The 15,265-nt window shown below is 43.8% G+C and overlaps 1 protein-coding gene across 1 annotated transcript in view; it reads right to left on the reverse strand.

Annotated features, from left to right (window-relative positions):
- opn3 (opsin 3) overlaps positions 1-14,303 on the reverse strand; it is a 44,350-nt gene extending 30,047 nt beyond the window's left edge. The window contains exon 1 of the mRNA XM_063055602.1: positions 13,833-14,303. Within this exon, the coding sequence (XP_062911672.1) occupies positions 13,833-14,142 (310 nt within the window). The 5' untranslated portion in view covers positions 14,143-14,303. The remainder of the gene's footprint in view (positions 1-13,832) is intronic.
- Positions 14,304-15,265: the final 962 nt, after the last annotated feature.

The following is a 15,265-nucleotide window of genomic DNA, read 5'->3' on the forward strand; positions in this document are numbered from 1 at the left end:
AATCCTTTCCACCTTTCACAAGGCACAAGCCTGCTGCAATGGAATATTTTCCACTTGCCTCAACAAGTGCAGCAGCAACACCAATCCTAACCTAACTTCATAAAATAGACCACATTCTGCTTCCTAAACATTAATTCCCTCTGCCACTGGCACACAATAACTACAAGCAGGATATACGTGGGAGTACCATCACCCAAATGTTCCCCCTCATGTCACATACCATTCCAGCATGGAAATAGATCAGTTGACCTTTGCTGTGTCAGTTTTCACAATGGTTCAAAGTGAGGACTCACCGGCATCCTCAAGGTCAATTTACTGTGGAAGAAATGTGGTTCTATCATGGTTATCAACTCCCCTACAACAGTGAATGAAATGGAATTACGGTATAGATGTTTAACTGTTTGCAAAACTAAATATACTAGGACAAATAGATACCCTTAAAGAGTCCCATCCCATAAACATCATAGTATTTGGCCATATTCATGTGGTCATTATTGCATCTAGAAAGTATGACCCAGTATTAGAGGATACACATGCAATGTTCCCTCCAATTCGTAATGACCTGTGTGTGCAAAAATTATGCTGTGCAATTTTTTGCCCAGTGGCAACATGTGCACACAGAATATTTTTTTCAATAAAAACAGTACAATTAAACCAGTTCTGAAAATCTGCGACAAATCATTGCAAAATTCATGTTGTCAAAACACTCCACATCAGAAACTGGAAAAGGAAGTGTGATTGTGTACGATTGTGAAATATACTTAACATGCAAACGAGGTAGAGGGTGACAGCTTTTTGTGCACAGTTTAACTTCCTTTCTGCCCTAGTAGCTAAAGATGTGTGTGTACGCATGCACCTTAGAGGGAGCATTGTACACATGACATACAACTAATGAGCACATCTACTGCAAGAAATTCAGAGCACAAGATACACGGAATTCACTACTAAATTCAGGCTGGAACAGGGAGATAGAAACATAGAAACATAGAAAATAGGTGCAGGAGTAGGCCATTCGGCCCTTCGAGCCTGCACCGCCATTTATTATGATCATGGCTGATCATCCAACTCAGAACCCCGCCCCAGCCTTCCCTCCATACCCCCTGACCCCCGTAGCCACAAGGGCCATATCTAACTCCCTCTCAAATATAGCCAATGAACTGGCCTCAACTGTTTCCTGTGGCAGAGAATTCCACAGATTCACCACTCTGTGTGAAGAAGTTTTTCCTAATCTTGGTCCTAAAAGGCTTCCCCTCTATCCTCAAACTGTGACCCCTCGTTCTGGACTTCCCCAACATCGGGAACAATCTTCCTGCATCTAGCCTGTCCAATCCCTTTAGGATCTTATACATTTCAATCAGATCCCCCCTCAATCTTCTAAATTCCAACGAGTAAAAGCCCAATTCATCCAGTCTTTCTTCATATGAAAGTCCTGCCATCCCAGGAATCAATCTGGTGAACCTTCTTTGTACTCCCTCTATGGCAAAGATGTCTTTCCTCAGATTAGGAGACCAAAATTGCACACAATACTCCAGGTGTGGTCTCACCAAGGCCTTGTACAACTGCAGTAGTACCTCCCTGCTCCTGTACTCGAATCCTCTCGCTATAAATGCCAGCATCCCATTCGCCTTTTTCACCGCCTGCTGTACCTACATGCCCACTTTCAATGACTGGTGTATAATGACACCCAGGTCTCGTTGCACCTCCCCTTTTCCTAATCGGCCACCATTCAGATAATAATCTGTTTTCCTATTTTTGCCACCAAAGTGGATAACTTCACATTTATCCACATTAAATTGCATCTGCCATGAATTTGCCCACTCACCCAACCTATCCAAGTCACCCTGCATCCTCTTAGCATCCTCCTCACTGCTAACACTGCCACCCAGCTTCGTGTCATCCGCAAACTTGGAGATGCTGCATTTAATTCCCTCATCCAAGTCATTAATATATATTGTAAACAACTGGGGTCCCAGCACTGAGCCTTGCGGTACCCCACTAGTCACCGCCTGCCATTCTGAAAAGGTCCCGTTTATTCCCACTCTTTGCTTCCTGTCTGCTAACCAATTCTCCACCCACACCAATACCTTACCCCCAATACCGTGTGCTTTAAGTTTGCACACTAATCTCCTGAGTGGGACCTTGTCAAAAGCCTTTTGAAAATCCAAATATACCACATCCACTAGTTCTCCCCTACCCACTCTACTAGTTACATCCTCAAAAAATTCTATGAGATTCGTCAGACATGATTTTCCTTTCACAAATCCATGTTGACTTTGTCCGATCATTTCACCGCTTTCCAAATGTGCTGTTATCACATCCTTGATAACTGACTCCAGCAGTTTCCCCACCACCGACGTTAGGCTAACCGGTCTATAATTCCCCGGTTTCTCTCTCCCTCCTTTTTTTAAAAAGTGGGGTTACATTAGCCACTCTCCAATCCTCAGGAACTAGTCCAGAATCTAACGAGTTTTGAAAAATTATCACTAATGCATCCACTATTTCTTGGGCTACTTCTTTAAGCACTCTAGGATGCAGACCATCTGGCCCTGGGGATTTATCTGCCTTCAATCCCTTCAATTTACCTAACACCACTTCCCTACTAACATGTATTTCGCTCAGTTTCTCCATCTCACTGGACCCTCTGTCCCTTACTATTTCTGGAAGATTATTTATGTCCTCCTTAGTGAAGACAGAACCAAAGTAATTATTCAATTGGTCTGCCATGTCCTTGCTCCCCAAAATCAATTCACCTGTTTCTGTCTGCAGGGGACCTACATTTGTCTTTACCAGTCTTTTCCTTTTTACATATCTATAAAAGCTTTTACAGTCCGTTTTTATGTCCCCTGCCAGTTTTCTCTCATAATCTTTTTTCCCCTTCCTAATTAAGCCCTTTGTCCTCCTCTGCTGAACTCTGAATTTCTCCCAGTCCTCAGGTGAGCCACTTTCTCTGGCTAATTTGTATGCTTCTTCTTTGGAATTGATACTATCCCTAATTTCTCTTGTCAGCCACGGGTGCACTACCTTCCTTAAGTTATTCTTTTGCCAAACTGGGATGAACAATTGTTGTAGTTCATCCATGCAACCTTTAAATGCTTGCCATTGCATATCCACCGTCAATCCTTTAAGTGTCATTTGCCAGTCTATCTTAGCTAATTCATGTCTCATACCTTCAAAGTTACCCCTCTTTAAGTTCAGAACCTTTGTTTCTGAATTAACTATGTCACTCTCCATCTTAATGAAGAATTCCACCATATTATGGTCACTCTTACCCAAGGGGCCTCTCACGACAAGATCGCTAATTAACCCTTCCTCATTGCTCAAAACCCAGTCCAGAATAGCCTGCTCTCTAGTTGGTTCCTCGACATGTTGGTTCAAAAAACCATCCCACATACATTCCAAGAAATCCTCTTCCTCAGCACCTTTACCAATTTGGTTCACCCAGTCTACATGTAGATTGAAGTCACCCATTATAACTGCTGTTCCTTTATTGCACACATTTCTAATTTCCTGTTTAATACCATCTCCGACCTCACTACTACTGTTAGGTGGCCTGTACACAACTCCCACCAGCGTCTTCTGCCCCTTGGTGTTACACAGCTCTACCCATATCGATTCCACATCTTCCCGGCTTATGTCCTTCCTTTCTATTGCATTAATCTCTTCTTTAACCAGCAACTCCACCCCACCTCCCCTTCCTTCATGTCTATCCCTCCTGAATATTGAATATCCCTGAACGTTGAGCTCCCATCCCTGGTCACCCTGGAGCCATGTCTCTGTGATCCCAACTATATCATAATCATTAATAACAATCTGCACTTTCAATTCATCCACCTTATTACGAATGCTCCTTGCATTGACACATAAAGCCTTCAGGCGCTCTTTTACAACTCTCTTAGCCCTTATACAATTATGTTGAAAAGTGGCCCTTTTTAATGCTTGCCCTGGATTTGTCGGCCTGCCACTTTTACTTTTCTCCTTTGTACTTTTTGCTTCTACCCTCACTTTACACCCCTCTGTCTCTCTGCACTGGTTCCCATCCCTCTGTTGTGAACTAACCTCCTCACGCCTAGCATCTTTAACTTGATTCCCACCCCCCAACCATTCTAGTTTAAAGTCACCTCAGTAGCCCCCGCTAATCTCCCTGCCAGGATATTGGTCCCCCTAGGATTCAAGTGTAACCCGTCCTTTTTGTACAGGTCACGCCTGCGCCAAAAGAGGTCCCAATGATCCAAAAACTTGAATCCCTGCCCCCTGCTCCAATCCCTCAGCCACGCATTTATCCTCCACCTCATCGCATTCCTACTCTCACTGTCGCGTGGCACAGGCAGTAATCCCGAGATTACTACCTTTGCGGTCCTTTTTCTCAACTCCCTTCCTAGCTCCCTATATTCTCCTTTCAGGACCTCATCCCTTTTCCTACCTATGTCATTGGTACCTATATGTACCACGACCTCTGGCTCCTCACCCTCCCACTTCAGGATATCTTGGACACGATCAGAAATATCCCGGACCCTGGCACCAGGGAGGCAAACTACCATCCGGGTCTCTGGACTGCGTCCACAGAATCGCCTATCTGACCCCCTTACTATCGAGTCCCCTATCACAACTGCCCTCCTCTTCCTTGCCCTACCCTTGAGCTACAGGGCCAGACTCTGTGCCGGAGGCACGGCCACTGTCGCTTCCCCGGGTAAGCTGTCCCCCCCAACAGTACTCAAACAGGAGTACCTGTTGTTAAGGGGCACAGCCACCGGGGTACTCCCCATCACCTGACTTTTCCCCTTCCCCCTCCTAACCGTGACCCACTTGTCTGCCTCCCGTGGCCCCGGCGTGACCACCTGTCTGCAACTCCTCTCTATCAACTCCTCACTCTCCCTGACCAGACGAAGGTCATTGAGCTGCAGCTCCAGTTCCGTAACGCGGTCCCTTAGGAGCTGCATCTCGATGCACTTGGCGCAGATGTAGACGTCCGGGAGGCTTGGAGACTCCAGGGCCTCCCACATCCGACACCGAGAACAGCAAACTGCCCTCTCACTCATAATGCCCCTCTCCTCAAATAACAACAGAAAATGAATGTCAAACCTTCCTCGCCTCGCCCGCTTCCGCCTAAGCCCGGTGAGCCGAAGCCCTTAGGTCTTCACTCTGCTCCCGGCTCACTCCGCCGCCCGCAAACTACGCTGCCCGCTCTATGAGGCTTTGTTCCTTTTAAATCTGCCGCACTGCACTGCCCGACGTCACACGCCTGCGCAGTCCCGCCTCTCAGAAAGCCGTTGGAGAAAAAAAATAACGAAAATTTCAAAAATGTCTTTCTCAGCACTCCCACTCAGACTCTCAGACTCCTTCTTCGAATCAAACCCGAAGCAGGATGTCTGCCTTTTTAAATCTGCCGTGCTGCACTGCCCAACGTCACACGCCTGCGCAGTCCCGCCTCTCAGAAAGCCGTTGGAGAAAAAAAAAATAACGAAAATTTCAAAAATGTCTTTCTCGGCACTCCCACTCAGACTCTCAGACTCCTTCTTCGAAGATGTTGGATTAAGTATCAAATAATAAAATGCTATTCTTACCGCAGTATCACAAGACATAGAATAATTAGGCCATTCAGCCCATTGTGTCTGCTCCACCATTCCATCATAGCTGATATACTACCCCTCTCAACTCCATTGTCCTCACCTCTCCATGCAACCTTTGATATCCTGACAAATAAATAGCCCATCAACTACCATTATAAATATACCCAATGAATTGTCCTCCACAGTCATTTATTGCAATAAATTCCACAGATTCACCACCCTCTGACTAAAGAACTTCCTCCTCATCTCTGTTCTGAATGGATGTCCCTTTATTCTGAGGGTGTGTCCTCTGGTCCTAGACTCCACGACAACAGGAAACATCTTCTACGTTCACTCAGTCTAGGTCTTTCAATATTTGATAAGGTTCAATGAGCTCACTCACCTCATATTCTTCCAATCTGCAGCAAGTACAGGCCAGAACCATCAATTGCTCTCTATACATAATCCTCTCATTCCTGGAATCATTCTCATGAACTTCCTCTGGACCTTCTCCAATGCCAGCACACATTTTCTTAGATAAGGAGCCCAGGACTGCTCACAGTACTCCCAAATGCAGCCTGACTAGTGTCTTATAAAGGGTCAGTAACAATAAAGTTTTGTATTTTTCTTCCTCTTTGATCAATACTTGTGAACTTCTGAACATGCTGTTTCTTCCATAATGATTCTGGGTCTCATCTTCCACTGGGATACCAGTGTTCAGTGCAGTATAAAGGTGGCCTTTATACCTAGCAACTGGTCTTTAGACTGTGGAAAGAAACCAGAGTACCCGGAGGAAATCCACATGGTTATGGAGAGACCACAAACTCCTTAAAGACAGCAGAGAGAGTTGAATCCGGGTTACCGTTACGAGTTAACCACTACACTACCCTACCGCCCTATTTATCCCAGCCATGAACCTTAGCAGCCTCTATCTTCAACACAATTTACATTTTTAGATTAGATTAGATTCAACTGTATTGTCATTGTGCCAAGTATAGATACAAAGCCAATGAAATGCATTTAGCATCTGACCAGAAGTGCAAAGAATAGTGTTATTTACAAATAACTGCGAATAAAAAAAGTGCTACAGCACACAAATATAAAAGTACTGAGACAGTACAATACGGATGCAATACTGCTTAGCGTTGTGATGAGAGGTTCAGTAGTGTCACAGCCTCAGGGAAGAAGCTCTTCCTGTGCCTGCTGGTGTGGGAGCGGAGGCTCCTCTAGCACCTGCCAGATGGGAGGAGAGTAAAAAGCCCATGGTTAGGGTGAGATGCATACCTGATAATGCGTTTCACCCTGCCCAGGCAACGTTTATGGTAGATGTTCTCATTGGAGGGCAATTGGGTGCCGATAATCCGCTGGGCAGTTTTCACCACGCGCTGGAATGCTTTGTGGTCCGATACGGGACCCATCATTGTGTAATCAGACTTCCAAACTGTGCCTTGTAAGGCATGAAAATGCCTGGCGCAGGCCTCTCATGGTCTGAGTCGACGCTCCCTCCCCTGTGTAATCAAGTGCAATAACCATCTTTTATGTCTCCATCCAAGTCTCCATACAAATTGCAAAAACAAAGGCTCCACTGATCTCTGTGGTACACCACAAATTCATTAATCTTAACCAGAAAAAGACACTTTTGTCTACTCTGCTTCCTGAGAACCAGCCATATTTCTACCCATGACAATGTTTCCTTCTACTCGAGATATCATTTTCCATAACTCCTGATGCAACAATTATCCAATTCTCTTCTGGAAATCCATGTATGGAACAACCATTGGTTTTCCTTATCCACAACAATTTTCTTCCACAAAGAATTCCAATATTGATTAAATACAATTTACTTTCACAAGGGAATGTTAATTTTGCCTAATTACCATCTCGTTGCCACAGCATGTTTAATATCAGTTTCTAGCATTTTCCCTCATGATGGACTCATGAGGCATGACTGCCACTGGTGGACCAACGAACATAGGGAATAATTAGGGCTAGGAGTGGGAGAGTGCAAATAAATGACGCCTGGAAGAGGTTAGAACGTAGGCAGCTGCAGGGCTGCACTGGGCAGGGACAACTTGAATAGAAAGGTTAAGGAAAATGTAAGGTGTTGCTTATCCATTCAATGCTTGCTTGCTGATGTCATCAGCTCGAGAGGGAATGGCTGGTATTTAATAACTCAGTTAAGCATGCACAAGATTTAGCCATTTAGATTTGAGCGGGGGTTCCCAAGGTGAAGCCCAAGTGTGCTGATTTAGCAATGGAATCCTCATTCATTTGGTCTTAGACCCAAGGGCTGGATTCCAAAGGAAATTGCAGTATCACAGTAGCATTACAAGTGCACATATATACAAATACAGTATTAGAGAAGCAAAGAAGAATAAAAGGAAAAAGTTACCTCAGACAGTCTAACGGGGGGGGGGGGGTGGTAATCACTTCCCCGGCTATAAGTTGACTCATCATAGAGCCTAATGGCAGCAGGTAAGAATGACCTCATATAGTGCTCTTTGGAGCAGCACAGTTGTCTTAGACTATTACTAAAAGTGCTCCGTTGTTCAGCCAAAGTGGCATACAGAGGTTCAGAAACATTGTCCAAAATTGGCAGGATTTTCTGTAGGGCCCTTTGTTCTACCATAGCCTCCTGTCTGACCGGTTTTACTCCTATAACAGAGCCAGTCATTCTAATCAGTTTATTGAGCCTGTTGGCATCACCCATGTTGATGCCATTGCCCCAGCACTCCACTGCATAGAAGATTGTATTGGCGACAACAGATGGGTAGAACATGTGAAGGAGAGGCCTGCATACTTCAAAGGGCTTCAGTCTCCTCAGGAAGTAGAGGTGACTCTGGCCCTTCTTATACACAGCCTGTGTTGGTACTCAACTCAAGTCTGTCATCCAGGTACTCGTAGGTCCTCACTACATACATAGCCTCACCATCAATAGTAACAGGGAGCAGTGCAGGTTTAGTCTTCCTAAAGTCCATCACCATCTCCTTTGTCTTACTGAGCACAGTAGTTCCTTGCATCCAGAACTTCTCAGGATGCCAGGAACTGACCCAAATTAATGAGCTGTTAAATACACTTGCCGGATCATCCTTCCAACCGCTCACTATCTTTTTAACCAGCTGTGTTTGATCAAGAGCAGGAGGTAGCTGTCAGCATTGCCCATTAATCAGCATTGCAGGTTGTTTGCTGTATTTTTTTTGTTGTACTGTGCATGCGTTTCTGTTTGTTACATTCTTTCCCAAGACAATTCACCTTAAAAGTGCATCAAATGTCATTTTAACTGCAGTGGCTCATATGGCATATTACAGACACAGACCATGTCTGGTTAGACTTGTAAATATCCAAGACAAATTAACAGCTTCTGTTCATCACTTCAGTGATGGAAGTAATATGCTCAAAATAAAGAATAATTGTGACAATGAAAGGGGAATATATGTAATCTTGACATAGAATAGAATTGTACAGTGAACACTGATCAGGGCAATTTGATTAGATGGCTAGGAGTACAAGGAATAACAAAATCCTTACTTTGTCCTATTCTACCAACATGCCTGTTCCTAAATTGTTTAAAAATACTCTTTGTCTAGCCCAGAGGTTCCCCAACCATCTTTATGCCATACACCAATACTATTGAGCAAGAAGTCCTTGGACCCCAGGTTGGCCACCCCTGATCAATCCCATTGATCTTCTCCTAACACTAGGGTGCCTACAACTGCTCTGCTGGCATTACATTCCCAACCACACATAGGTTCAGGGTATCATTTATGTACCAAAGTACATTTTATAGCTCTTCCCCATTTTATGATGATCCACTTCGTTTTCTTTGCCTGTATCCCATTCTGAAGACTAATCCCAGGGGAATTTTTCCACCACATCATGCAATCCTCTGCCCTTCAGGGCTTTATGTGCTTTCAATCTACGTAATTGTCAGTGATCTGTGCAAACTTTGCTTTACAATTCAAGCATTGAATTTAACCCTGGATTCTTTGACGGAGAACATAGAACGTAGAACATAGAAATCTATAGCACATTTCAGGCTGCTTGGCCCACAATGTTCGACCATGCAACTCTAGAGACTGCCTAGAATTTCCTTATCGCATAGTCCTCTATTTTTTGAAGCTCCATGTACCTATCTAGGAGGCTCTTAAAAAAAAACCCTATTTATTCACTTCCACCACTGCCACTGGAAGTGCATTCCACGCACCCAGCACTCTATATAAAAAAAACTTACCCCTGATATTCCCGTGGTACCCATTTTCAAGCACCTTAAAACTATGCCCCCTCGTATTAGCCATTGCAGCCCTGTGAAAAAACCTTTGGCTATCAACACGATCAATGCCCCTCATCATCTTATACACCTCTATCACCTCTCATCCTCTGTTTCTCCAAGGAGAAAAGGCCAAGTTCACTCAACTTATTCTCATTAATTACGTCCTCCAATATAGGCAACATCCTTGCAAATCTCCCCTGCACTCTCTATTTATGATGTCTCCTCAATTTCCTGCTTACTATCATTACACGCACATCCAGGCTTTCATCACTGGTTTTCCTTGCATCATGTACATTTTGAAGACCATGCTGGACTCCTCCTCCTCCTCCTATCCCTCCAACTACCCCGTGGTCACGGATGCATATATAGCTGAAATAAGCCGACGTCACCCTCTGAATGGCAAAGCGATTCCGTCCTTTCTATTCAAATCCCTCTTCAATCGTCTCATCCTGAATACTTGCAGGGCTTTTGGGAAGAGTTGAGTGGAGAAAAGTAGCTTTAAACTCATTCCCATTCAACCTACCCTCACCTGTACTAATGTGCATTCTGCAACAAGATCAAACTATTGCTATTGAAGCCTACATTTCCCTCTAGTTTAGCAGAATTGGTCATCTGTGAATGTCCTGCCATTTCACCATCCTTCTACGATTGCATCATCATGAATTTGATGGACACCTACCCAAGGTGTGATAGTATCTCCAATCCTCTAGCCCCAATCCCTTCTTCAAATTAAGCTACCCTATCTGGCTACATATACAATTATAATTTGATATTTCCACTGATTCCAAAGTACTTTCTTCTTCTTGAACTTCTCAATGTTCCACACCCCTCATGGTTAAAATCCTCACCCTCTCCCGTCCAAGAACTATAAAATAGATTCCCCAAGATATTTCCTTTTCATTGTTGCTCTGTTACAGGAGCAAGCTGAGTATTCCTATCAATGACTGTTCAGTGTTCAAGAGATCAAGAGTAATGTGTCTGAAAAGAGTACATTTCTAGTCTAAAATGTGCCCGACTCCATATTGCTTCCTTTGGCAAACTGCTATTCTGGTTCAGCAGTTAGAAAGTATCAATTCCTCCCCACTAGTGACATGGGAAGTGCGTGACAGTTTGGAAGGAGGGATAGGACACAATTACCAGCCCAAATTTCATTTAAACTTCATTTAGATCTTCCCCCCTACCCCCACAATTATTCTTGACACCAAGTAACTTCAACTTTTGTCACCATGTTTCATTTTATTTCACTGCCAACCTATTATTCCACGATCCTTCCCCAGAAACTTAACCAGGATTGCACTACCCCACAGTTATCTGTAACAGAACACCATCTTCAATTATTTCCTTGTACAATTTTACAAGCATATTCTCTCTGAAGCAAAACCACAACTCCATCCAGGTTCAAAATACCAGCTGTCTGGTCTTTAGCCATCCATCCATCCCATTTCTGCAGTGATCATTCTACTCAGCCATGCCCTCCCTCCACATCTCTGAAGCTCCAAACCCATTACCCATGCCATTGCCCCAGCCTTGGCAGAATCATTATTCCAGTTCCCCTGTTCAAAAGATGCAGATGAATGGATTCAGCAGCATAGTTGTTTTAACTATTTACTATTACACTACTTCTTGAACATTGCAATGTTCCAAACCTCTCATGGTTAAAATCCTCACCCTCCTCTGTCCAGGGACTATTGAAATTAATTCACCAAGATATTTTCACTTCATTGGTGCTGTAATAGGAGTAAGCACTGGGCTGATAACTGAATCATAATCAAATTTTGTTCTAATGGCAGATTATTCCAGAATCATCCTGGATTACAAATGTTACTCCTAGATTTTTTTCCCTTACTGGAAATACCCTCAAATGTCTGTCACAGCTCTCTTCAAACCTCAAATCCAATAGAAAGAACCAGGACATTATGTCACTGAAGACTTGAGGCACTAGCAGCTTTGGGAACACTAAACTTACTTGGCTCTCCACACTCTTTCATCCAGGCTCCAAAGTAACCTTCTTAAGTTCCTTCCCCATCTAAAAATTCAGCTCATGCTGAAATCCCCCTTCTTCTTAGTCCTCTCCCAAAACAAAAATTATAATCACCCACTTTTCCTCTTGTAGTCTTTATGCGAGCTTACATTGTTAATGGTTCTCTCTCCTTCCAGAAATAACAGTTGACGTCACAGCTCTGTAAAAACCATTGATCTATTTACAAAATGCCTTGCCATCTCCAAGCTCAATTTTCTCCCCTTAGGCATATATCACCTCTTGAGATCCATAACCGGTCATTCTTGCAGACATGTTTAAATACCTTCAGTCAGGATTATTCCCAGTTACAGCACTGAAATTTAATCATAAATCATTGAGACTATAAAAGGACAATCCCTCCCATCTCCTCTCCTGGCCTGCTACAGTACATAATACCATTGACAACAATACTCTTCAAAGTGACCTCAGTGATCCAATTTTACGAGTTGGACACAGTTTGTTTCCAGTTCTGGCTACATTCCCACCTGAAATTGCTTCTCTTCTAGGTCCAAATGTAGTTGAGGAAAAAACATACATTGGGCTTTATTACAACACACACAAAATGCTGGAGGAACTCAGCAGGCCAGGCAGCATCTATGGAAAAGAGTACAGTCAATGTTTCGGGCTGAAACCCTTTATTACAAAGGTTTTGATGTTTAAGAATAGAGTTTTTGTGTAGGGTGTCAGTTAGCATACCAGGAATGCTGTGCCGAGTTATGGTCCCCTAAACAAAAATGCAGAAATCATTAAGCCAATCTAAAGGAGGCTTGGGAATAAGACTGCACTATGAAGAGAGGCCAGTCTGTGTGAGATGGTATTCTTTAGGGGTTAAAAGAATAAGGGGTGACCTTTTTGAAACACTCAAATTCCTAATGGATCTTGACACAGCAGATTGAGATGTTTTCACCTGGGGAAGAATCACAAACAAAGGTGGTTAAAGTTGGTCACTTAAAACTGAAGAGCAGAAATTTTGCTCTGAGGGTAATGAATGCCTGGAATTTTCTCCCTCACTGGATGCTGGAGGACCAATATTCAAGGTGGAAATAGATAAATGTTTCAAACGATCAAAGAATAAAGTGTTATGGGAACTTGTACGGACAAGGAGTTGACACCAGCAGATATCTACCATAATCTTATAGAATGCTGGATGCCTGGAGGCCTAGGCCTCCTCCCAGTTTGTGTTTGTTGAGCATGGTTAACCTTAATAATTTTAACACTGCAGGAGTGCCTTCATTTGCCAATTCCCTCCTTCAAGTCATGCCACAAAATTAGCCTCTACTTTCATCTCTCACTTGTCTCATGTCAACAAGGATTCTGTCAAATGCCACAGGTTGCCTTGCAATGCTAAAGTTGCTTCAGGAGTCATAGTTAAATATAACATAAAAACAGGCTCTCCAGCTCAATTCATCCATACCAAACATATTACTCATCAAATTAATCCCATTTGCTGCATTTGGGCTATATCACTCTTATCCATGTATTTACTCAATATTTTATTAGCAACATATCTGCCTTTGCCATTTTCTCTGGCAACTCTTCACAAATACGTACACACCACCACTTCTGTGAAATTGCTGCCCCACAGGTCCCTCCTGAATCTTTCACCTTAAACCTTTGTCTTCTAGTTTTTCGTTCCTTACTTATGAAGTTGGGAATAAAAAAAAACTACGTATCCATACCAAAAAAAACTACGTATCCATATTAAGTTTGATGTATCTCTGACCATCGGGAGATGAACCATAATTTAAGTAGATGTCCCAAAAAAGCAAGATGCACAGAGTGGTTTCCTAGTAATGGAAGGTGACAGACCCCGGTTCCTCGCTCTACAGATGCCAGCTGATCCACAGGGAATTTCTGTTGCTAACCCGGGTCTTCTGCTGCACACAATCGGCGACATCACCGCAGCGTTTCTGAAAATGTCCCCGGAATAAGAGGGTCGTCTCCAATGGACTTCCTACCACCGTGGAGGGGATGGAAAGGGGATAAACGTACTCACCAAACAGACTGTTGCTGAAGCCATCCCAGACGCAAGCACCGTTATCCCAAATCCATCGCTCTTTTACACAGGAGATCAAGGTAAAGAAAACTCCGAAGATCGACAGCAGCAAGTCACTGATGCTGATGTTCACGAGGAAGAGATTGGAGGGGCTCCTGAGCCTCTGAAATTTGCAATAAAGCACCAGCATCAGGAGGTTGTTACAGAAGCCCACGGCACCTATCGTGCCCACAATGACCGCCAACAATTTGTAAGTGCCGGAGCTGAAGAGCTTTTCCTCCTGTGCGTCAGTGTTGTTCGCGGAATTCATCGCTGCCTGCTGTCTGACTGCGACATGCTGTGTGCTCGATGTGCAGCCAACCTCCAAAAAGATTCAGGAAGTGAGCTGTGTGATATGTAATCCGAACTACAGACAACGCCGAGCCAGTCGTGTGCTGTTGGAACCACTTCATTTAAATTCGGGCTGGTAATTTTGCCCAATCTCTCCTTCCTAAGCGTCATGCACTTCCCACGTCACCAGTGAAAGGGAGTGGAGATGATTCTGATCGCTCAGCCAGAATAGCAGTTTGCTGAAGGAAGGAATATCGACTGGGGCACGTTTCAGACTACTTTTCAGTCATGTTATCCTTAATTTTATTCACACGGTGACTGTATGTAACGAGAATGTTCCGTGCCTATTGACTTAACAGAGAAATGCAATGATCGAGTGATACTAATCAGTTAATAACTGGTAATTACACCCAATGGGCCATAATTGACGATTAAATTCTCTATCGTCAATATATTATTTCAAAAGCCAATGAAAATGTAGAGCAGTAATTGTGTCTTTTATTATTTTATACATATGAGGAGCATCGGGATCTTGGGGTCCGAGTCCATAGGATACTCGAAGACCTTGCGTAGGCTGAGTCTGTGGTTAAGAAAGCATACGGTGCATTGGCCTTCATCAACCGTGGGATTGAGTTTAAGAGCTGAGAGGTAATTTTACAGCTATACAGGACCCTGGTCAGACCCCATTTGGAGTACTGTGCTCAGTTCTGGTCACCTCGCTGCATGAAGGATGTGGAAACTGTAGAAAAAGTGCAGAAGAGATTTACAAGGATGTTGCCTGGATTGGGGAGCTTGCCTTATGAGCATAGGCTGAGTGAACTTGGCCTTTTCTTCTTGGAGCGATGGAGGATGAGAGGTGACCTGATAGAGGTGTATAAGATGATGAGAGGCATTGATTGTGTGGATAGTCAGAGGCTTTTCCCCAGGGCTGAAATGGCTAACATGAGAGGACACAATTTTAAGGTGCTTGGAAGTAGGTACAGAGGATATGTCAGGGGTAAGTTTTTTTACGCAGAGTGCGGGGGATGGGCTGCCGGCGACAGTGGTGGAGGCGGATACGATAGGGTATTTTAAGAGATTCCTGGACAGGTACATGGAGCTTA

This window comes from Mobula hypostoma, chromosome 8 (genome assembly GCF_963921235.1).
Source record: "Mobula hypostoma chromosome 8, sMobHyp1.1, whole genome shotgun sequence".
Classification (NCBI taxonomy): Eukaryota; Metazoa; Chordata; class Chondrichthyes; order Myliobatiformes; family Myliobatidae; genus Mobula; species Mobula hypostoma.